Genomic DNA, 24317 nt, shown 5'->3' with positions numbered 1-24317 from the left:
GCTAACTGCCATGCATTTGAAAGTCATTTAGGAAAAAATACATTGAACATAATTACCTTATGTTTTGTCATTGCACCAACAATAAGAGGGCAGACCATTCCTGATAATGTCCCCACTCCATTAGAGATGCCCATGAGAATGCTGGCATACCGAGGTGCAATATCCAAATGGTTGACATTAAATCCTGTAACACAACATATAACATCAACCAGGTGTATTCTGTCAGCATGAGAATGATTCAAGCAGCTTTAAATACAACTGCTTCTTTTAGGCTGATCCTTCTTAATCAGGAATGTACAAAGCCTCCAAGACCTCACTGTCATCTGGAATTTGACTTGGTCCCTGAAAATTTCAAATATGGTTACCAAATAAGACATAAGAAAAAAGAGATTAAATACATTAGGGCTAATTGTGTTAATTAGATTTAATTTAATGTCAATGTAAAATTAATTAAATATATTTTAGTTTGGACCCAACCCTCAGCTTATTTTTTGAAGTGGGGACTCTGCACAGCTCTAGTTTCTCAAAGAAGGAAAATAATAAGTAAAGCGTAGAAAAAACAATTATTCTGAAAATAAGGCACTGAAAAGATCATAACCTCTCATATTTCATAGATAATTCAAAGGTTTTAACTGTTAAGATGAAATTATATTACTGGTTTTGAATATTTTAAATACATAAATGATATAACAAACATACTTAAATAGCCAGTCACTTACTATTAGCATAATGGTGCTACTTTTTAATTTTTATGAAGTAAAATTTTGATTAGAAATTAATCAGTTTACAAAGCTATTTAAGAATGTCAGAAGAGCCTTTGGTGAGATGGGTAGTAAACAAGTTTGATACAAGATAGATAGATAGATAGATAGATAGATAGATAGATAGATAGATAGATAATAGATAGATAGATAGATAGATAGATAGATAGATAGATAGATAGATGATAGCACAGGTGAAAACTGGTAATTTTGAAGATAAGGGAGACGAGATAGATAAAGAGTTTTGCAGAGAAAGAAAATGTTCTTCAAATGTTAGTTCTCCAAATACCAGTTGTAAAAGAAGCTCAATAGACTGAATAATTTGTGTTAATAAGAGAACAAAAAAGGCCACGCCACATTCGTGCAAGTCATGTAAAGTTCAAGGCCAAGATTAGGCACAAATATTCAGGGTGCAAAGGGGCAGAAACTGAAGTTTCTAGCTGACAGTTGGTATAATAGCAGTACCCAGATTTCCAATCCAATTAATATTCACATCTCCTGATCCTATTACAAATTTAAGTGAGACAATAACTTGGCTTAGTGGTCTTTTTGTTATAATCTCTACAAGGGCTTTTTTTTCCTCATAGAACGCTTAGAACGGAGTTCCAGCACCTTTTTTGGATAGAACCTTGTAGGGTAGGCAAGGCAAGTTGTATGACGTGTGTGAGTTCCGTCACCTTTTTCTTTTACAAAAAAAGCACTGATCTCTACTAATTATAAGTTTTACTTGATAGTTTTTTTTCCTGTGGAATTCCCTCTCCCCTCTTTTGTCTCTTTCCTAATTTCACTTTTGTGTTAGAAATTATACAAGCAACTGCCGTCAAAATGGTCAGTGAATTGGTAGGAACAGGCAGGATTACATTTGCAAATAACTTTAGCCTACTTTTCAGTTTTTACCATTATTAGTTCTCTAACACGGAACCCATGAATACAGATCTTCAATTCATTATTTATAGCATATTAAAAGGTGGTATCAAAATTGGTTAGTTTGCCAAACAGAAAATGTTCTTTAATGACAAATTTTTAAAGCTATAAATTTGCAATCAGTTTTGCACCATACACTATGCATTTTCTCTTTTGAGTGAAAGTTAAGGATCCAGACCAATAGGATATCCCATATTACTACTTTTAAAAATATGCCTTTTTATTTTGTACCACCAGTGTTTTTACAATGTTGTCTGAAATAATTAATTAATTAAATTTATATGCTGCTTATCTCATTAATACAGCAACTCTGGGCAGCTTACAATATAATAAAAGTTTAAAAAGTACTAAAAACAATTAAATTAACATAACATTAAAAATTGAAATTAAAATTTAAGAACCAAGATGATAAGCAGCCTAGGGATGAGAATATAGAAACAGGAAATAGCAATAATAACCCTGCTGATACTAAAAGACTTCTACAATGTGTTTAACAGTTTATGTTTTACCTGAAATAGCAAATCCACTAAAGCCTACTGCTAAAACCAAGAATGAAATAGCCACACCTCTAGTGTGAGAATATCCAACCACCAAAAGTAAAGTAGCTTCCATCCCAAAACCTGCAAAGAAAATGTATGGAGAAGATTAATAATTCTTCAAAATACACTGCTTGAAGAAGTATAAAACATTTATTTATTTTAGATGTTGTTTTTATTTTTTCTTTAAAATTAGTTCCAGACCCTAACAACATACCGATTGGTTTCTAGTTTCCTCTGCTTTTTATAAAAACACCATGCCACACACACACACCCCTCTGTGCACATGTAGGTGTTCATGGGCATGATGCATGAATGTCAGGTCTGGTTTTTTTTTTTTTAAATTCCATTTATATCCCGCCCTTCTCCGCAGACTCAGGGCGGCTTACAAGCTTAGCAGTAGCCTTCATTCTATGTATATGCCTGCTTATTAGGGCTTTCACACACACACCCCAAGCGGCATTATAACAAAGTCAGCTTAATTGCCCCCAACAATCTGGGTCCTCATTTTACCTACCTCGGAAGGATGGAAGGCTGAGTCAACCTTGAGCCTGGTGGGATGCACTGTTATTGCACTGTGTTTTATTATTATCATTCTTACATTCATTGTTTGATATTTATAAACTGCTTAGAATTTGTAAGACTAAACCAACATAAAAGTCAATATTTCCTTCCTTCCCTCCTTTCCTTCCATCTGCAGCCCCAACAGATTATCTCAGAAGGAATGAAACTTTTAGCAAAAAAAAAGCTGTCCCTCTGTCTTCATATATTTTGAAAATTCAACCCCCTCTTTCAATGTACAATATACAAAATGCTTGAGATTTTGCACTGATTATACTTTTTAAAAATCAGCAAATCAGTCTGATAGGTAGGTAAAGGTAAAGGTGCCCCCACACATGCGTGCTAATCGTTTCTAGGGGCTGGTGCTCATCTCCATTTCAAAGCCGAAGAGCCAGCGCTTGTCCGAGGACGTCTCCGTGGTCATGTGGCCAGCATGACTAGACACCGAAGGCGCACAGAACGCTATTACCTTCCCACCGTAGTGGTCCCTATTTTTCTACTTGCATTTTTACGTGCTTTCGAACTGCTAGGTTGGCAGAAGCTGGGACAAGTAACAGGCGCTCACTCTGTTACGCGGCACTCGGGATTCGACCCGCCAAACTGCCAATAGGTAGTAACATACAAATCCAATATAAGATCTACGCATACCTCCACAATTCATGATTTTTCTGACAGCAGTAGTTGTTAAAATTCTCCTGCTGCGCAAAAAGTCAGCCAGTTGGCCTCCAATGGGTACAATAACAGTCATTACCATGTGTGGAACTGCAGATAAAAGACCAACCTGGAAATAAATACATACAGTGGAAGTCACGTGACCAAAAGAAATACATTTTTCTCTCAATGTCTGAAATTAATTAAATGAATATTTGAGGAGCACATGATTCCGTAACATAGGTGATTTTAGTATATTTTGCACCAGAGAATTGAGTTGAGAAATTTCCATTGGTCATTGGTTACTACAAATTATGGCGACATTTACCATAAAAGGAATTGTAAAAGTGATTGTTAAAAAAATAGTAAAGGCTGCCCAATAGAAACAGCAGGCAAAGGGATATAGCTCAGAAATCCTAACTAGTTGCCATGCCCTCCTATGTCTTGGATGTGGTTTTTCATCAACAAAGTAAATCTTAATTTTCCAACAGAATTAACAGGTTTATTTGAACATTTGCTATAGATAAAATTATTGTCAAATATTATACAGGCCTCCAGTTTGAGGTTCAGTACTAAAACACCAACAGTTCAATTAAAAATATACAATGTTTGTATACATATACAATATGCAATATGTTGGTAACAAACATCCAAAGAATTTAAGGGCTGCCTCCAAAGACAGCTTATAAAATGCTGTTATAGAATGTACAAGCCATTGGATAACAAAACATCATTTGTATCATAGGACTATTGATATACAGATTAGCTTTTTTCACTCTTGTCAAACAGTCCTTGGTTTTTATTATGCTATCTGTATGTCAAGCAGCTGGCACTGACTAACAGTGAGCTACATTAAGAGAAGATTTAAACATGCCAAATTATTTGGTATAAGCAAACAAAAATAATTGAGCACAACCAGCAAGTTACCTTCAGACCTTTAGAAAAATTCCTTGGCTTTGTATTTTTACCTTACTTATTGCAAATCCAAAGACTTCTTCAAAATAAGCAGGCTGACTTATGAGCAGCAAGTAGAAAGTCCAACTTCTGCAAAAATTTGCCACAACAATTGCATAAACTGGCATCGAAGTGAAAAATTGCTTCCAAGGAGTGCTAAATCTCTAGAAGAGAGAATGCCAAAGCTTTTTAGAATGATGGAAAGTCGTGGTTCAGCTGGATAATGTTAGGCATCAATGTAATGTTCAATTTGTCATTCATGTGTATTATTTTGGGAAAAGCTTTTTCACCGTAGAAAACAATATTTGAAAAACAAACATGAATAAGTAACCTCTCTTTTTGTTATTTACATAATGAAAAGGAAAAGATTCTGCAGCAAGCAGCATCAACCCACTGTGTTCAGCATGTCTTAACCAGCCAGGAATCCATGCTCCATCCCTTTGTTGCTGTCCTCAAGCAGACATTTGAGACTGGCAGTCTGGGTGGTCTTGCACTTTGGCTCAGAGATGCAACTCTAATTCCACTACTAGCTGAAAGGCACCTGAAACTTCAGTAGGCCCTGAAATCACAACTCGAGAGGAAGGAAATGCATTCTGATAGAAATAGCTCATCTGTTTTATAGTATAGCCCTATGCATATTTATGGAATTCAGATTTAATCTTTCTTTAAAAAAATCATTGGAATTTAATGCTAAAATGCAAAGTTGTTCCAAACTTTCTTTTTATATAAAGAGCCAGAGAAAAATTTTAGAAGTCTTTTTGCTACAAGCTTAGAAACAAGAAAAAAAAACCTGTTTGATTTACACCATCTTATGATTTCAAAAACATGGGATGAGAGATGGGAGACTGAAAACTGTGTCCACAACTCTTTCTCTCTTCCTTTGCATTTATGTATTAAGAATATTTCTGTTGCTGAATCTAAAAATCACATCAGGCAAAATCTGGAATGTCTAACAAAAGGCTTCAGGGTCAAAGTACTATCGCCTAAGCATAAATTAGGATATTAAATCAACAAGCACAGAAGTTTAGGAGTAAGATTATCGGGGTTAGAATCTTCACAAACATTAGTTACAGTCAGTGGTGGGATTCAGCCAGTTTGCACCAGTTCGGCACAATCAGTAGCTAATTTTTTGTTGACCAGGCCCAGAACGGACTTCCAGAAGCGGCATCCACACACAGAACCGGTTGTTCACATATTTGAATCCCACCACTGGTTACAATAGTGATCTGACCAAATGCAACAACAAATTTGTTGTTAATTGATGTTTTCTGCAGTAGTTTTGGACAATAAAACATTTCCAAGAGAGGGAAAAACTATGAAATGAGGCTACATATAACTTACATTGGTATTGATTAAGTTGGCTCCGCCTATGCTAGTTTCTATGTAAATTCTTTCCTCAGTACTTATTGTTGGATGAACAGCTGGGCTCTCATAAGCTTGCAGCAGCCAGAACATATACCAGATTATCCCAAATATTCCTTTAAATGTAGAATGAAACAGGATTTTGTCAATCAGTCAAAATATTAACAAAATATTTGTCAGCATTATTTCGACACATATTACTTCATCTACGATATTCTTCTTCACTTGGCAACTTACCATATATATAGAAGACAGATGACCATCCTATATATTGTACCAATACACCTGCAAGTGGCATAGCAACTACTGCCCCAGCATAAGAACCTGCAACAAAAGCCGCATATATATGGATCAACAGCTGTGTTCCAACATACCTAACCCATTATTTTTTGTTTGGAAGAGCACTACTTTGTTAACTAAAGTTTTATAAGCTCAGAGTTGCTTCAATAGTGAGATGAGTTGCTTATAAATGTAGTAAATAAATAAATAAATAAATACACCCCATTTTGCAGTAAGAGAGATGAAAACATTGTAGGAAAGTGTTGGATTCATGGATTCTTTATTATGGAACACACTTGTTTGTGTTAGACAACATTGCAGCTGTTAGTGTTGCTGAAATACAGATAACTGAGAATGCACTTTGAAATACTACAACTCACGTTTCCCAATAATAATCTAACATGACCTCAGATAAAAGACCTATCCCCTTTGTTTGTTTCTTGACTTCATTCAATTTAGGTACCAAACCAGCCCTGGGCAACTCAACCAGTCCTGGGAAACTCATACTATAGCAAAACAAGATGAAAACACACCATACAAAATACATAGACAAATGGATCTGTGCAAATTACAAAAAACACATACAAGTTGCATTGAATAGCCCTAAAACTTTCAGGGTTGTTGTTAGTCTGGCTAATAATAATAATAATAATAATAATAATAATAATAATAATAATAATAATAATAATAAGTAGTAGTAGTAGTAGTAGTAGTAAAAAGCCTGAGAAGAAAGCCCTAGTAACCTTATTCCATATTGTTGTGAACATATAGGACCAGGAAATCTTAGATAACACTTCCTTGAACTAAATACTGACTGCTCAGCCTGGGTAAATAGGGAGGACTATTCCCTATTATGTGGGAGATTCCATCCTAGTATGAGGTGCAACAGGAAAAAAATGAGGAAGACATTCTTGGGGCTTCTTCCCTTCTTTTTGATTATCTGTTCCCTGATGCAAGGATCTCTCTCTCTCTCTCTCTCTCTCTCTCTCTCTCTCTCTCTCTCTCTCCTCTCTCTCTCTCTCTCTCTCTCTCTCTCTCTCTCTCTCTCTCTCTCTCTCTCTCTCTCTCTCTCTCTCTCTCTCTCTCCCTGCTAGACAATAATTAAAATTTGGCTTTTCAAAGAGCTGTTAGGTAATTAAGCAGTCAGAGGAAGGTTTGTGCCAATATTATTTCTCATTATATCTGGTTTTATTGTTTTCTGTTCTACTATCCTTGTACTGTATTTTGATGTTGTAAATGCCTACAGCCTCAGGAGCGAGATCATTTATAAATCTTATAAATACAACAAAACTTCACAGTCATATTCCTGGAATCATCATTGCTAAAAGGAGACTTTACATTTGCTCCCCTAAAAGAAAAACGGGTGTGGATGTGGTAAAACTCATCCTGAAATGCTAAGAGGGATTCAGAGGAGGAATCTCAACAGTTTATTTTCTGGTAAATATGTTTTTGTATGTGGACACATATGTACACATGTGTGCACACAGACTCACAGAGACACACATACATACCAAAAAACAAAACAAAACAAAACAAAAACCTGGCTATGCCCACTGTCTTTCATTATGAGAGGTGTTTATATATTACTCCCAAAACTTTAAGTGTGCCTTTTGGCCCTAAAAACTGAGGATTGCCTTTTCTACAATATTATAACATGAAATAATTCAGGACATTACTGCTGTAAGTAGTATTATGTGATGATTTATAGGAAAAACATGTTGCTAGTAAATGGTTAAAAAAATGGCATTTGGATCCTATTGAGAGCTCATAAAGACAAGCCATGAAATTCTAGTTTGGCATTTCCCAGTGTTGCTAATTAATTATTCTGGAAGATGCATAGACTCAGGTGTTCTTCTTTTCCTCATTTAAAATTAGTTTATATTATTTAATAGACAGTTAACTTATGTATGAACTATTGGGCATCTTGAGAACATTGGAACTGTTCTTGGAAATAATTATAAATAAACTAGTTCAAAACATTTATCCAAGCTGTACCTTAAAAGAGATGTTCCAACAATTCTTTTTAAACAATATTTGAATCAAGTATAATAAATTGCTTAAGAATTTTTAGGTAATTGCGCTTACATTGATCAACATTCAACTTGTCTGGAAATAAATAAAAACTTTAAAAGAATAATAAATAAAAGGTAAGGCAGTCAAACTCAGAAGAGGAATGAATTAATGCACAAAGACAATAATATCAATAAGTTAAAGGATGGCTACTGAAGCTGGAATTGAGTTTGATTATTGATTAGTATATTTCTCACAACACATGGAATCATGAACTAGCCATATATGTTAGCTTAGCATTTGGTTGTATGAATTGAATCTTGTGGTTACAACTGGCGTTGTGATGCAGCTGGAATAACCTAGAGCTAAACATGCTTAAAACTGTAGAGATGAGAGTGGATTTTAGGAGGAGCCTTTCTGTTCTACACCTCTTACTATATCAGACAGCACAATATCAGCAATAAAGTCCTTCAGGTTTCTGGGTTCTATCATCTCCCAGGATTTGAAATGGATACCCAACATTAGAACCATCATTAAAAAGGCATAACAAAAAATGTTCTTCCTGTGTCAACTCAGAAAGTTCAGACTGTAATGTATTGGGGTTATTGCTTGTACTGATTCACGTGTCTGTTTAAATGCTGCATTAACGGTTGCTCAATGGTATGTATGTGTAACGGTTACTGACTAAGCCAGACTTGTTGTCTCCAGGGCTATCATTGGTAGATTTGGGGCAGGAATGGCTTCCTTCAAACCTATTGGTCGCCGCCTAGTGGCCAACCGTATAAATAGCTGCACAGCAGCCACTGTTTCAGTTCTGTTCTGCTTGACTTCAATAAAACATGTTACTGTTTGGAACTTTCCGTCTCGCTCATTGCCTGAAAAGAACCGGCTACACAACACAGACTGCCCCAGCAGCTGTTGACCCAGTTTTACTGAGGAATTATTGAGTCTGTCATTTGTACTTCTATAACTGTCTGGTTTGGTACAGCAACCAAACAGGATAGGTATAGACTCCAACTGATACTTAGGACTGCAGAAATAACAATTGCAACCAGCCAGCCTTCCATAGAAAATCTGTATATTGTGCGAGTCAGAAGGGCTGAGAAAATATCTAGACCCCTCACATCCTGGACATAATCTGTTTCAACTCATTTTCTTAGGATGCCACTATAGGGCATTGCATGCTAAAACAACTAGACAACAGGCAGTTGTTTCCCTTATGCCATCACTCTGCTGAACACCTCTCACAGTATTGTCTACTCTCTATATATACTGTATTTACCCATGTTGTACGGCTGTATTACTGTTACCCTTCTAATCTTCTTTACTACCCCCCCTTATTTATTGTTATTGTTATTATTATTATTATTGTTGTTGTTGTTGTTGTTATGTTGCTTTGCATATACACTGAGAGTTTCTGCACTGGAGACAAATTCTTTGTATGTTTAATCATACAGCCAAATAAAATATTCTCTTCTCTTCTCTTCTCTTCTCTTCTCTTCTCTTCTCTTCTCTTCTCTTCTCTTCTCTTCTCTTCTCTTCTCTTCTCTTCTCTTCTCTTCTCTTCTCTTCTCTTCCCTCCCCTCCCCTCCCCTCCCCTTCCCTTCCCTTCCAATTCTTATTCTTATTGTATGTTATCTGAATTGCAAAAATTGAATTGAATATACAATATAAGAAGTAAATGAAGTGTATAAATAAAAGTCAATATCTGATACGTGAGTATGTTAAAGCAAGTGATATGAGTGAGTATATGTTAAAGCAACAAAAATCTAAGCATTAAAAGAAAAAACATTTTTCCTAATTTTTTCCTATTTGAAATGATCATAGAGAAAGTAGAAAACATATGTGCTGAAACGTATAAGATAAACAACAATTTTACACCAGTCACATAAGGCAAAATAAATGTCCTTCAAGTATTAAGAAAGTTTCTTTGGCAATTAAATCCTCAAATGAAAAATATGTGAATACCTTTTATAATCAGCATATTATTTTTCATTAACCCATTGTGAAGGTATTTTCTCAAAACAAAAGAAGAAAAATCAACATACCACAAAATGAAATAGTTGCCAGCCTGCTTCTTTCCAGTGGAGGAGCCCATTTACTCCACATCCCATGGCATGCTGGATAAGTCACCCCCTAGCAAATTTTGCACAGTGTTAAATTTTTGCATTTAAAATTTTCCTTTATGCTCTCATTTTTATTACCTGCAAGTAACTGTTTTACTGTTTTACTGTTTTAGACAGGAATCATCTGCAAAAGGAAGACATCTCACACAACACAAAGGAATTAACTTGAAATGTGTATGTGCGCACATGTATGTATACGTACACACATTATAATATGTATATAATACAGTACAGAAAGGAAATAATGATTCACTGGTTAGAATTCTGTTAGAATTTTGGTTCCTTTATTTACACTAGTTTTTTTACTCTACCTATATTTCCTCAAATGTAAATATCACAGACCAATATCTGTGAAGATATTTTATTAAAATCCTGCCCCAGACACAAAGCTTTGTTTTAATAGTTTTAAGAATGGAAAGGATTTGAAGGATCCACTTACTTCAAATACTGATTTTCTTCAATAGGAACCTGCTTGTTATTTGTTGAAGCTGAAATTATTAGTTGAAATTCCACGTCATATTTTCTCATCTTTCAGAATTTACATGGCTGCAAATTAAACTTCAATTCATTTTGTTTTTTGGAATTTTACTATAATAGCATATTTCCAGAGGCCTCTGCCAGCTCAGATGCTTTAGTCAAAATGATGAAACCACCATTGTGCTGTTGTGACATCACTATGTGTTTACAAAGGAGATGGCACTTGCTCTCATTTGCTCTCCCTCTTGATACCCAGCATAATGGATCTGCAAGTTCCCCTCCTGTTCTTTATGTCACCAAGCTTTCAAACATCAAGCATTTTTATAGCTTTTATTTTTATAGTGGTCCTTTTAATACTTATTTGTTGGGTATACATCTTACTTTTGTTGCAAGAAGTCATGTGGACTCATAGCTCTTTTTCTTCCACCCCTTTCCCCAAATTAATTAGTCCAAAGTCATCCAAGAAGTTTCCATAACTGACGATAAGCTTGAATTTCATTTTTCCCAGTCTTAGTCTAATACTTTAATCATTGGAACAGATTGCCTTTTGGTGGAAGGAATACAGAATCCAACCCTAAATACACTTAAGGAGCTAGGTATACACTTACTAAGATCAGTGGTATTTACTTTAAAAGTTAACAATATGGGAATAATTCTACTTCAAGTATTATCAGGTTCACCAATGTAAATTAACTAATATCCCCCCTCTTAATTAACAGTAGACAGTTGGAAGTTCGGAGTAACCAAGAAATTCAATTTTAACATAGTTGCAAAAAAATTACTTGCCCTGGAATGATGCAAACATTATTTTAATTTTTGTATTGCTTACATGCAATTAATGAAAACTTAATAACTGTTGCAAATAAACGTCTACATTGGTACTTACCTCCACAAGGCCTTGTAAAATTCTTACAAACATAACACACCCATAATGTACTCTGGCAGCTGCAGGAATGAACATGTTTAAAGTTGAAGTTAGGAAAATTGCTGCTCCAAATACCCTAAAAAAGAGAAATATAATTTTCCACTATAATTTCATATCAATCAATCAATCATCAATCAATCAATCAGAATAGAGCTGGAAGGGACCTTGGATGTCTTCTAGTCCAGCCCCCTGCTGTCCAGTCTCTTCTTAAAAATCTCGCGTGATGCCCTGATACTATATACTAAACTGAGGAAATCAAAATTATCCAGAGATCATTTTTTTAAAAGGACAAACTAATCTTTCATTGAAGATTTTATATTCTAGAATTGCACATAACCAGCTAATACAACTGAGCAATTTAGCTGAGCACAAACGAAAATATATGATATTTATAGTTCTTTGTACTGTGAACTTTTTTTTATAAATGTTACTCTCAAAATGTTCAATATTAAAAATCTTTTTAGTCCACAGCTTTCTTTACTAAGTTCTTCTGAAATTAACATCATTATTTTTATTTCAGAACACAAATATATAATCTGACAAACTTTAATTATTTATTTATTTATTGATTGATGGGATTTATATCCCGCCCTATCTCCCGAAGGACTCAGGGCGGCTAACAACAAAACATATAATAAGTACAGAAATCAAAATAAAAATAAAATTGAAATCATCTGTGCAATAAATTAAAATTAAAGAATTAAAAAATAAATTAAAAATTCTAAATATAAATTAATTAAAATGCCTGTCAGTCCAGGTCAGCCTGGTGGGAGTGTTTTGAGGCCGCGGCAAAAGGATTGGAGGTTTTGGGCCATCCGAAGCTCAGGGGGGAGCTGATTCCATAGGGCTGGCGCTCCCACAGAGAAGGCCCTCACCCTGGGGGTCGCCAGCCGACATTGCCAAGCTGACGGTACCCTGAGGAGGCCTTCTCTGTGTGAGCGTACTGGACGATGGGAATTTGTTCCCGGCAGCAGATGATCCTGCAAGTATCCCGGACCTAAGCCATGTAGGGCTTTAAAGGTAAGTACCAGCACCTTAAATTAATAGCAATAACTATCAGAGAAACTACTAGTAGTTGTAGTTTTACAGTAATAAACTATTTTTGTGCTTCATTATGGTAAATAAAGATTAATATTAACTATTGATCCTTAAGCTGCCATACTATGTCCATTTCCTCACAATGTCCATAAAAAGGATGGAAATAATATTTTTAAAAATTGTTGTTACTGTTTTAAATTATATCAATACATTTTTAGAATAGAATAAAACAGAACAGAATAGAATATTCTTTATTGACCAAGTGTGATTGGATACACAAAAAATTTGTCTCCAGTGCATAAGCTCTCGATGTGCACACAAACAACAAAATAATAAAATCATAAGGTACCAATAGGATAAGATGGTAGAAAAGATGAGAAGGATAATAGTAATACAGCCATATTGCATGGGTAATACTACATGTCATTTAAATCCACAAATGATTATATATTGTTAAAAATGTTGAGTTCTAGAATAGTAACACTATTTTTGTACATATTTTTGTACATATCATCTGTTTTTCTTAATTCTGTATTGCATTATATTATATTAAGATATTACCTGTTTGCTGCTAGTTTATTTGCAATGAAGCCTCCTGGAATTTGTGTAACAATATAGCCCCAAAAAAATGATCCATGAATGAGTCCTACTATTTCTGGATTCCAGCTGAATTGTGCTTTCTACAAATAAAACAATATTAAATAGTAACTCAGCCAGCATCTTGATGTTTGTAAAAAAAATTTACTGCAAACTCCAGATATTTCAGTAATCATTAACCAATATTTGTGGATTTTTAATCCTCCAAGAGCTGTAAAAGCAAACGTATTTGATGGCAGGGGAAAATTTTGTGAGTTCTTTTTTATTAATTAAACTATACTTAAATTATATATAATATGTTTAGAGTATTAAATAAATGTGTTTAATTAATTAATCAGCTGGTATGCTCTCAAATTGATGGACTACACAAATTTCATTTTACATCTGAATGTTTGAAAGTCCTTGCTGATATACTTACTGTTCACAATCATATTTCTAACACAAGAAAGAAAAATATCTGGGGCATTTTTATTGCAGCTATTCACCTATCTGATTAGCCAAATTAAAGAACTCCTTTGTTCTAAATACAGGTATCTTCCCCAGTTGTGCTACGGTTGTCCTTGATTTAGTGCATTTCTTGTTAATATATCTTCACTCAGACTGTAATTTGTAGAATATTTTAAGGGCACCTTTCATCTGAGATCAGGACACATTACAATAAAGCACATATTGGGTTATTGACCAAACTTGCTTAGGCAAAACACGTCTAAAAAGGGGATGGGGATACAGTCCCTCTTTATAGATTTATGTACATTGGAATATATCCAGGTATTTCACTGGATATAACACATCATGCACTTAGTGAAGACAGTGGGACCTGTAAAATGATATGGCACTACAATGGGGTTTTGAAAGAACAAGAAGGCAGTTATTACATGACCACAATTTCTTTACAGGGTGTTACTTTCTTTCGTTTTCCAGAGTTCTCCTTGTCTCCCAGGATTTTTTCCCAGAGTGTCAGGACCTCTTGGCTTTCTAAATGTTTTGTGGCTGAGCTAATAGTTTTAGTTTTTCAGAGAAGACATAATATGTTTAGTAAAAGGTAAAGGTTCGCCCGCACATGCGTGCTAGTCGTTTCCAACTCTAGGGGCCGGTGCTCATCTCCGTTTCAAAGCCGAAGAGCCAGCGCTTGTCCGAGGACTTCTCCGTGGTCATGTGGCCGGCATGACTAGATGCCAAAGGCACATGGAACGCTGTTACCTTCCCACCGTAGTGGTCCCTATTTTTCTACTTGCATTTTTACGTGCTTTCAAACTGCTAGGTTGGCAGAAGCTGGGACGAGTAACAGGCGCTCACTCTGTTATGCAGCACTCGGGATTCGACCCGCCAAACTGCTGACCTTCTGATCGAGAAGCTCAGCATCCTAACCCACTGAGCCACTGCATCATATATTTAGAGGCTTTTAATTTGGCCCCAAGTATTCTCCCTCCATTCCATGATATTGCTTTTTGTTTAAATCTCCATTTTTACTGTGCAGTAAGTGTTTTATCCCCTTCATGGATTACTGCCTTGTCGTGGCGAAGGGGCTTGCGTAATTCAATGAAGCTATGAGCTATGCCGTGCAGGGCCACCCAAGACGGACAGGTCATAGCAGAGAGTTCTGACAAAACGTGATCCACTGGAGAAGGAAATGGCAACCCACTCCAGTATCTTTGCCATGAAAACCCTATGGACAGTACCAAAAGGCAAAACGATATGACGCTGGAAGATGAGCCCCTCAGGTCGGAAGGCGTCCAATATGCTACTGGGGAAGAGCAGAGGGCTAGTACTAGTAGCGCCAGAAAGAATGAAGCGACTGGGCCAAAGCCGAAAGGACGCTCAGCTGTGGATGTGTCTGGTGGTGAAAGGAAAGTCCGATGCTGTAAAGATTTTTTCTCCATAGGAACCTGGAATGTAAGATCCATGAATCAAGGAAAACTGGACGTGGTCAAACAAGAGATGACAAGACTGAACATTGACATCTTAGGTATCAGCGAACTAAAATGGACAGGAATGGGTGAATTTAATTCAGATGACCATCAGGTATACTACTGTGGGCAAGAATCCTTCAGAAGAAATGGAGTAGCCTTCATAGTCAATAAAAGAGTAGGAAAAGCAATACTGGGATACAATCCTCAAAATGACAGAATGATCTCAGTTCGAATCCAAGGCAAACCATTCAATATCACAGTAGTCCAAGTCTATGCCCCAACCACCAGTGCTGAAGAGGATGAAATTGACCAGTTCTATGAAGCACTACAGCACCTTATAGAACTAACACCAAAAAATGATGTTCTTATCATCATGGGGGATTGGAATGCTAAAGTAGGAAGCCAAAAGATAACTGGAATAACAGGCAAGTTTGGCCTTGGAGTGCAAAATGAAGCAGGGCACAGGCTGATAGAATTCTGTCAAGAGAATACGATGGTCATAGCAAACACTCTTTTCCAACAACCCAAGAGACGGCTCTACACATGGACATCACCAGATGGTCAACACAGAAATCAGATTGACTATATGCTCTGCAGCCAAAGATGGAGAAGCTCTATACAGTCAGTAAAAACAAGACCAGGAGCTGACTGTGGCTCAGACCATGAGCTTCTCCTTGCAAAGTTTAGGCTTAAACTGAAGAAAGTAGGGAAAAGCACTAGGCCAGTCAGGTATGAATTAAATCATATCCCTGTTGAATATACAGTAGAGGTGACAAATAGATTTAAGGAATTAGATCTGATAGACAGAGTGCCTGAAGAACTATGGACAGAGGTTCGTGACATTGTACAACAGGTAGCAACCAAAACCATCCCAAAGAAAAAGAAATGCAAGAAAGCAAAATGGCTGTCTGAGGAAGCTTTGCAAATAGCTGAGGAAAGGAGGGAAGCGAAAGGCAAGGGAGAAAAAGAAAGATACACCCAATTGAATGCAGAATTCCAGAGAATAGCTAGAAGAGATAAGAATGCCTTCTTAAATGAACAGTGCAAAGAAATAGAAGAAAACAATAGAATAGGGAGGACCAGAGATCTTTTCAAGAAAATTGGAGAAATGAAGGGAACGTTTAATGCAAAAATGGGCATGATAAAGGACCAAAATGGCAGGGACCTAACAGAGGCAGAAGAGATTAAGAAGAGGTGGCAAAATTACACAGAAGAACTATACAAGAATGAGCTTAACGTCCCTGATAATCACAATGAGGTGGTCACTGACCTCGAGCCAGACATCCTAGAATGTGAAGTGAAGTGGGCCTTAGAAAAGCTGAGCAACAACAAAGCTAGTGGAGGTGACAGTATTCCAGCTGAGCTATTCAAAATCTTAAAAGACAATGCAGTAAAAGTGCTACACTCAATTTGCCAGCAAATTTGGAAAACTCAACAGTGGCCACAGGATTGGAAAAGATCAGTTTACATTCCAATTCCTAAGAAAGGCAGTGCCAAAGAATGTTCAAACTATCGCACCATTGCACTCATTTCTCATGCTAGTAAAGTCATGCTTAAAATCCTACAAGCTAGACTTCAGCAGTATGTGGATCGAGAACTACCAGAAGTGCAGGCAGGATTTCGAAGAGGCAGAGGAACTAGAGATCAAATTGCCAACATACGCTGGATCATGGAGAAAGCTAGGGAGTTCCAGAAAAACATCTACCTCTGCTTCATTGACTATGCTAAAGCCTTTGATTGTGTGGATCATAACAAACTGTGGCAAGTTCTTAAAGAGATGGGAGTACCAGACCATCTTATTTGTCTCTTGAGAAACCTATATGCGGGTCAAGAAGCAACAGTGAGAACTGGACACGGAACCACTGATTGGTTCAAAATTGGGAAAGGAGTCCGGCAAGGCTGTATACTGTCGCCCTGCCTATTTAACTTATATGCAGAGCACATCATGAGAAAGGCAGGGCTAGATGAATCAAAAGTTGGAATTAAGATTGCCGGAAGAAATATCAACAACCTAAGATACGCAGATGATACCACTCTAATGGCAGAAAGTGAAGAAGAACTAAAGAGCCTCTTGTTGCAGGTGAAGAAGGAGAGTGCAAAACTTGGGTTGAAACTTAACATTAAGAAAACCAAGATCATGGCATCTGGCCCTCTCAATTCCTGGCAAATAGATGGGGAAGAAATGGAGGTAGTGACAGATTTTATTTTCCTGGGCTCCAAGATCACTGCAGATGGGGACTGTAGCCAAGAAATTAAAAGACGCTTGCTCCTGGGGAGGAAAGCCATGGCAAATCTAGACAGCACACTAAAAAGCAGAGACATCACCCTGTCAACAAAAGTGCGTATAGTCAAGGCTATGGTCTTTCCAGTTGCAATGTATGGTAGTGAAAGTTGGACCATAAGAAAGGCTGAGCGCCAAAGAATTGAGGCCTTTGAACTGTGGTGCTGGAGAAGACTCCTGCGAGTCCCTTGGACTGCAAGGCGATCAAACCGGTCAGTCCTAGAGGAGATCAATCCTGGCTGCTCTTTAGAAGGCCAGATCCTGAAGCTAAAACTCAAGTACTTTGGCCACCTAATGAGAAGGAAGGACTCCCTGGAGAAGAGCCTAATGCTGGGGAAGATCGAGGGCAATAGAAGAAGGGGACGACAGAGAATGAGGTGGCTGGATGGAGTCACTGAAGCAGTAGGCGTGAGCTTAAATGGACTCCAGAAGATGGTAGAGGACAGGAAGGCCTGGAGGAATGTTGTCCATAGGGTCGCGATGGGTCGGACACGACTTCGCAGCTAACAATAAAAAGTGTTTTATGAAGCTCTTTGTTCCATCTAGGCCTATTTGCATCTGTAAGCCTGATCTACTTCACAGGGTTATTATAAAACCTGTGAGTATTGGCATATGAGGAGAAATATATACTCTACCTTGAGTTCCTTGGAGGAAAAACAAGTTGTACATCTAATGAAGAATCACTATTGGAGTTAAAACATAATATTTCATAAATGCCACTGAACGCTTAATGGAAAGCCCATTTGGATAGTAGTGAAGGAATTAGGCTAGAAACTAGGAGACCATGAGTTCTAGTTCCATCTTAGGCACAGCCACTCTCTCTCAGCCTTAGGAAGGAGGCAACAGCAAGCCACTTCTGAAAAGCTTTGCCAAGAAAACTACAGGGATTGTCCAGGCAATTGTCAGGAGTCAATACTGACTGGGAGGCACACAGGCTCACAGACATGCACACAGACAAACTTTAATATCACTGTGTCTCTCAATAGCACAAGTAGAAATCAGTTTCTAGTAAGAGGAAAAAACCTAGTACATGAGCCAAAGTTTCTGAGACTTTGGAAAACTGATCTATCTGAGTAGAACAGTCTGTTCTGTATCAATCACAAAGACCCTAATTAGCTTATACTATCTGAATATCTGCTAATTCCAGTGAAAAAAAGATAATACTTTTTAATCTGATCTCTTCTAGAGTATTATAAGATATTATTTTTCTGTGTTAAAATAATATATCCTTCTATTTACCTCAGTCTCTGGTTTTCCATTGATGTAGACTGTGTTGTTATTGACCATTTCCACAATAGCAACACCAAGATTGCATCGAATTCCAAAAGAAATGCAAAATCCCAGACCACTCATCATAGCAATAATATAACGCTTAGGTAATCCACAGCAATAGCAATCAAATAAAGGTGACTTAGTTGTTGCTTGCACGGGTCTTCCTTCTTCATTCAGCTCTATGGCATCTCTTTCAAAGTTGGTTCCATCAATTTTTCTAAAGTCATGCAAAACAGAGACAAGGTGTGTTTAGAGAAAAATATACTCTCAGAAGTTACTGTTACACACTTAAAATAACTAAATAATGAAATGCTTTTGTTACATTCCCACTTCTTAATAAATTATGCTTAAATAGCATGGAAAGAAGGAGCCAGTCTTTACAGAGTACCCATTTTCAATCTGATGTCCTATGTTGTAGCCATAGTTTCCAAAAGTACTGAAACTGTAACTCATCATCTCTGTATGACTCATAGAATATTCTGGAAAGTTAATATAGTGACAGTAGCACTTCTGATGAGGCAGCTGCAAATCTAGTTCATCAACCACCAGGGAGACAGTCACAGAATAAAACCTGCAGTGTTAGAGAGTGAGTCCTAAGTGTACCATTTACAGTATTTTGTTTAAAAATGTATTTTAATGTGATATTACTAAAAACATAGATTGGGAATCTGTTGTGTTGTTCCCCCCCCCCCAATTTGTTGCTGAACTACAGAAATTATAGACTTCTCAGGTTTGCTGTTCAGCAATAGCTTGACGTTTTCCACCTCCATTTTAAATCGAAGGCTTGTATGATACAGCATGGAAAATAAGATTCCAGAACAGAACCCATTGCTTGCCTTTGCTTTGCAGAACTTTATTTAGAGATCTCATTAGCAAATCTATTATTTGAAAGTATGTTTGATCCTCAGCTGTCTTGGGAACTTGCATGTAACTTTGATGAGAGTTGTATTCTCTGTAACTCTCATTAAGCTAGTCAGATTTGGCTATTTTTTAAAATAGAAAATATGCTGTATTTTCAAAAAACCTGACAGTTCTTAAACTATTTAAAATTCTAGAAACAACTGTATTTCTTACACACCATTAAGAATTACATTAGTAACAATAGTTTAAATTAGAGGATATGCTTGAGTTAAATAATACAATAAATGTGTATTTGTATTCTGAACATCTTAAGTGGTACCTTGGTTTTTATATTGGATTACCGTATATTTTCTGGTTTGTTTATAAAAGTTTTCATACTGTTTTTCTTCTAAACTGGTTTCTTAGCTGCCTAGAGATATGTATTTAATATGGCTAGCTAGCCAATTAAATTTTCTAAATAAATAAATAAGGAATGCAAAGCCATAAGAGGGTTCAGAGCCACACCCAGGGGAGAGCAAGAAGGGCAAATGATAAAATATGAGTTGTGTTATCACTATGAAAAACCCATGACAAATGACACAAGTAAGGACACAAGTACAACTTGTGATATTGCAGTACATGTTTGTTAGTTTTTTGTCAGTTTGTACCAGACACTTGTGTAGGTTTTCAAGAACAGAGTGTGGTGGATGTTTCATACAGAGATTTTCTTTTTTTTTTTTATTGAAAAGTTTTAAAAAATACAATTTTCCTTTAAGAAACCCCCCTTCCCCCTCCCTCCTCCCCTCCCTACCTCCCCCCTATCTCCCCCCCTCCCCCTCTCCCTCCTCCCTCCCCTGCCTCCCCCCCTCTACTTCCCCTCCTCCCCCCCCCCGACTTCCCAGAGCAAAATACAAGGTATATATCTAAAAAGCAATCATAAACAATCATATACTAACAATTATAAACTCTAAAATCCATCACTCTCTAGCTTATATAAAGTAAACCAATCCTTAACAATACTAAATATATATAAAAAACTAAAATAAAAGAAAACTAGCATCATTCCCATCTATGTTCTTCCACATTTCCCTATTACCTAAACATATTCTCATTTACACATCACAAACACCTATCCCTATTAACCTCTCTAGCCAAAATAGACTATAATAGATAGTTCTTACACAAATTAACCCGCATTAACCCACAAAACTTTCTTCCTCTTCCTCTGTAATAAATTGTCCATTAATTCCAAATTAAAGATTCTGTTACCATACATATCATCCCAAAACTTTTAAAAACACAACTACCACTTGTCTATAAGTATATTGTGGAAGTTCCATAGATTTCTGCTGGTCTTATTTTTTTGTCTTTTTTGAGCGTTTTAAGGCAGCACGCGTCACCCTCTGTTCTCTAATATCATCCAAAAGAGTTGCAGCTTGAACTCCTCCTGTACCCTTCTCGTCTATCAGTCCATCTTCATCCTCTTGATGTTCTCCTTCTCCAGATCCCTCTGCAGCTTCCAGAAGTGTTGATGGGGTTACATTTAAAACATTGTTGTAAAAGTCATGCGCTTGCTTCACATTACCCAAACAGTACCTTTTGCCATCATACATGAAGCTCAGCCCAGCTGGGATCTCCCATCTGAACCTTATATCCCTTTGCTTGAGCTCTTGCACAAGAAAAATAAAATCCTTCCTTCTCTTTAAAATCTTTGGAGGAATTTCTTTTAGAACCAAAACTTCTTGACCAGCAATCACAACTTTGGTATCATAGGCAGCTTGTATAACTTCATCTCTAACTTCCCTTTTTACAAAATAAACCACCACATCTCTAGGCAACTTTCTCTGTTTAGCAATCCACGAATTCACACGAAACACTTTGTCCATACCTTGTTTTATTTCAGATGCTGGATGATTCAATACCCCCTCAAAAGCCTCAGAAACCAGCTGCTTTAAATCTTCCTTAATATTCTCTTTTAGGCCTCTAATTCTCACAGCAAACTGCATCTGGTAAAATTGGGCCAGACTCTGTTCACTATCCATTTTGTCTTTTAAATCTTCAATTTCCAAAACTTTTGCTTCTAATATAGCATTCTTTTGAGTCAAGTCTTGCACTTGGTCATCCAGCACCTCCACACATTTAGCAACTTTATGCACTGAGGACAAAATGTCTGCCTTCATCTCTCTAAGTTTCTGTTCCATCCTTTCTTCCATTCTCTGCTCCAATTTCTCCAATTTCTCCTCCATCTGTGCAAATTTAGCACCCATTGACTCCAGAATTAACTGGGTATGTCTTTCAAGATCCTTCGAAGTCAATACATCAGGAGAATGCAACGCCTGCAGTAATGATTGTTGTTGCACCGGAGAATTTCCAGCACTCCGAAAAGTTCTAGGGGGAGGTTTAGCCGCCATCTTTTACTTACAATTGTGACGCACTTTCACTTTAAGTTTTAAGCAAAGTCCATCAAGCTTGAGAGTAAAATAAAATAATCTTCTTCATCTCTTCATCTTTCCCTCTTGTACTGCTCTGCCTGCTCTTTTCCTTTCATAGTCTCTCCTTCAAGCAGGGATGGTCGCAGACGCCTGGCTCTGCTCCATAAAGTCCGGAGCAGAGACGCTAGCCAGCTGGGAGCAGCCCAGGCTACGGGGGAGTTCAATCCTTCAGCCGCCCAAGCTCCAAGCTCAGGCGGCCCCGGAGAACTCAACCCCCACCTGGGGGCTCACCCCCTCCTCTTCTCCCGAGGAGGGGGCTTCAAATTCGCCCGAACAGCTGATCGGCGCTGTTTCGGGCGAAAAATCACACAGCTGAGCTGCGGGCAGCCCGGGAAGGCTGTCTCCGGCGCCACGGAGCCACCGGAAGCCCCATACAGAGATTTTCCATTTTAGGAAAGGAAAAGTGTATTCGATTAAAGTGAGTATATTACTAATGGACAAAAACCTCCCACAGTGTGTGTATTTGCATGCTGTTTTCTATTTATTCCAGGAGAGTAAAAATATATTAACTATTACTTATATTTAAAATAAAATAATAAAATATCATATCATCCCCAGCACTTATTCCTAAAATAATAAATATCATTTGAAACAATTACAAGCTTTTTATTTGCTTTACATCCAAAGGAATTGCTATGGATATACTTCCAAGGACAGTGTTACGTGCATGGACATTTAATGTAAATTCACACAGCATCGTAAATAAAATAACAGAATAACAAAGTTGGAAAGGATCTTGGAGGTCTTTTCTCACCATTGAATTTCATTTTGTTAGATAGGGCCCAGTGTTCAAGTCTCTTGAGATCCTTCTGGATCTTGAGCTTATCTTGAGTTTTAGCTATTCCTGCCAGCTTGGTGTCATCTGCAGAGTTGATTAGTTCCTCTTCTACCTCTCATCTAAATCATTTATCAATATGTTGAAGAGTACTGAGCCCACAGCATACTTCCCTCTAATAAGCAGGCATATACATAGAATGAAGGCTATTGGTAAGCACATTGATTTGTGCTTCTTAGATTGTAAGCCGCCCTGACTCTTCGGAGAAGGGCGGGATATAAATGGGATTAAAATAAAAATAAATAATAAATACTTTGTTTCACACAATAATTCCTAAATATCTGCTCTTTGCCATACATATTTTAAACAGTTTTTCTGTTCAGACAAATTCTTATTGTCTCAAGTGGTAAATCTGTGGTATTTCCCATGCTGTCCTGTTTAAGCAGTAATCAGGTCTAATCCTTTGTAGTTATTCCTGCTAAGTTAATGTCATCTGGTTGCTGCCCCATAACAGGGTCTTCAATAATCTTAATGAAATCTGGGTCCAACAGAAAAAAGGCCATGGGAAAAAAAAAAGACTGAGAAGGCAAGAACTGACAGAATATTTATATTACTAGCTAGTTAAGCTGAAGCCTTCTCGAACCTAAGTTTAATATTAGCCATCTGGTACCTAATATTCTCATCAAAAAAGCTTTTGCATGTACTTCATTCCTGGATTTCAGCTAAAAACAACCTTGTTGAGGTATCACATAACTGCAGTTGTAAGGCTTGTATCATGCAGGACAATCATGGAAGATCTACTGGCTTGGATGCTTTGCAGATTCATCATTCCTTTTTTCAAATCATGATTCCATAGACAACTTCCTGATTTTTTAAAAAAAAATTATATTCTAGTTTAGGAGGGTAATATAACTGGTTATATTACACTCATTTTTAATTTGCTATACTATGTGAATGTAATATGTATAGCATAGTATAGTATGTATAGTGGTACAGTAGAAAATTTTACATTCTGAGTAGATGGTCATATATTGTTATTATATATACTATTTACATATTAGCCAAAGTGGCACAGTGGTTAGAATGCAGTACTGCAGGCTAACTCATTGCTCACTCCAGGAGTTTGATCCTGAATGGCTCAAGGTTGACTCAGTCTTTTATCCTTCTGAAGTAAGCAAAATGAGGGTCCAGATTGTTGGGAGCAATATGCTGAGTCTGTAAACTGCTTAGAGAGGGCTCTAATGCACTATGAAGTAGTATATAAATCTAAGTGCTATTACTATTGCTATTAGTACTTATTCAGTATTACTATATTACTATGAAAGTATAGAAACACATACCCACACCATTTGATTTATGGGGAAAAATAAAAAGTTAAAAATAATAAAATGAGCATAAATGTGTACATGGAAATGTGTACATTTCCAAGATTTATCTCTGATTATTGTGATAGGACTGTTTCATCCTGCCACCATCAGTAGCCATTTTTGCTTCATCACACAAAGAACTTCTCAGCCAGAATTTACAGTCCTAATTGCCCTACTGG

At 36.9% G+C, this 24317-nt stretch overlaps 1 protein-coding gene across 1 annotated transcript in view; it reads right to left on the bottom strand.

Annotated features, from left to right (window-relative positions):
* The window catches only part of SLC17A8 (solute carrier family 17 member 8), a 29862-nt gene that overhangs the window by 1472 nt on the left and 4073 nt on the right, over positions 1-24317 (bottom strand). The window contains exons 2-11 of the mRNA XM_083366527.1: positions 18632-18881; positions 13166-13284; positions 11528-11642; positions 10087-10174; positions 5987-6073; positions 5729-5865; positions 4402-4551; positions 3431-3563; positions 2195-2305; positions 57-184 (exon numbers count right to left, since the gene is read on the bottom strand). Of these exons, the coding sequence (XP_083222653.1) occupies positions 57-184; positions 2195-2305; positions 3431-3563; positions 4402-4551; positions 5729-5865; positions 5987-6073; positions 10087-10174; positions 11528-11642; positions 13166-13284; positions 18632-18881 (1318 nt within the window). The remainder of the gene's footprint in view (positions 1-56; positions 185-2194; positions 2306-3430; positions 3564-4401; positions 4552-5728; positions 5866-5986; positions 6074-10086; positions 10175-11527; positions 11643-13165; positions 13285-18631; positions 18882-24317) is intronic.

This window comes from Vipera ursinii, assembly GCF_947247035.1.
Source record: "Vipera ursinii genome assembly, chromosome: 6".
In the NCBI taxonomy this organism is placed as follows: Eukaryota; Metazoa; Chordata; class Lepidosauria; order Squamata; family Viperidae; genus Vipera; species Vipera ursinii.
Note: the sequence above shows the minus strand (reverse complement) of the source record. Positions and strands in the feature narration are given on the sequence as shown.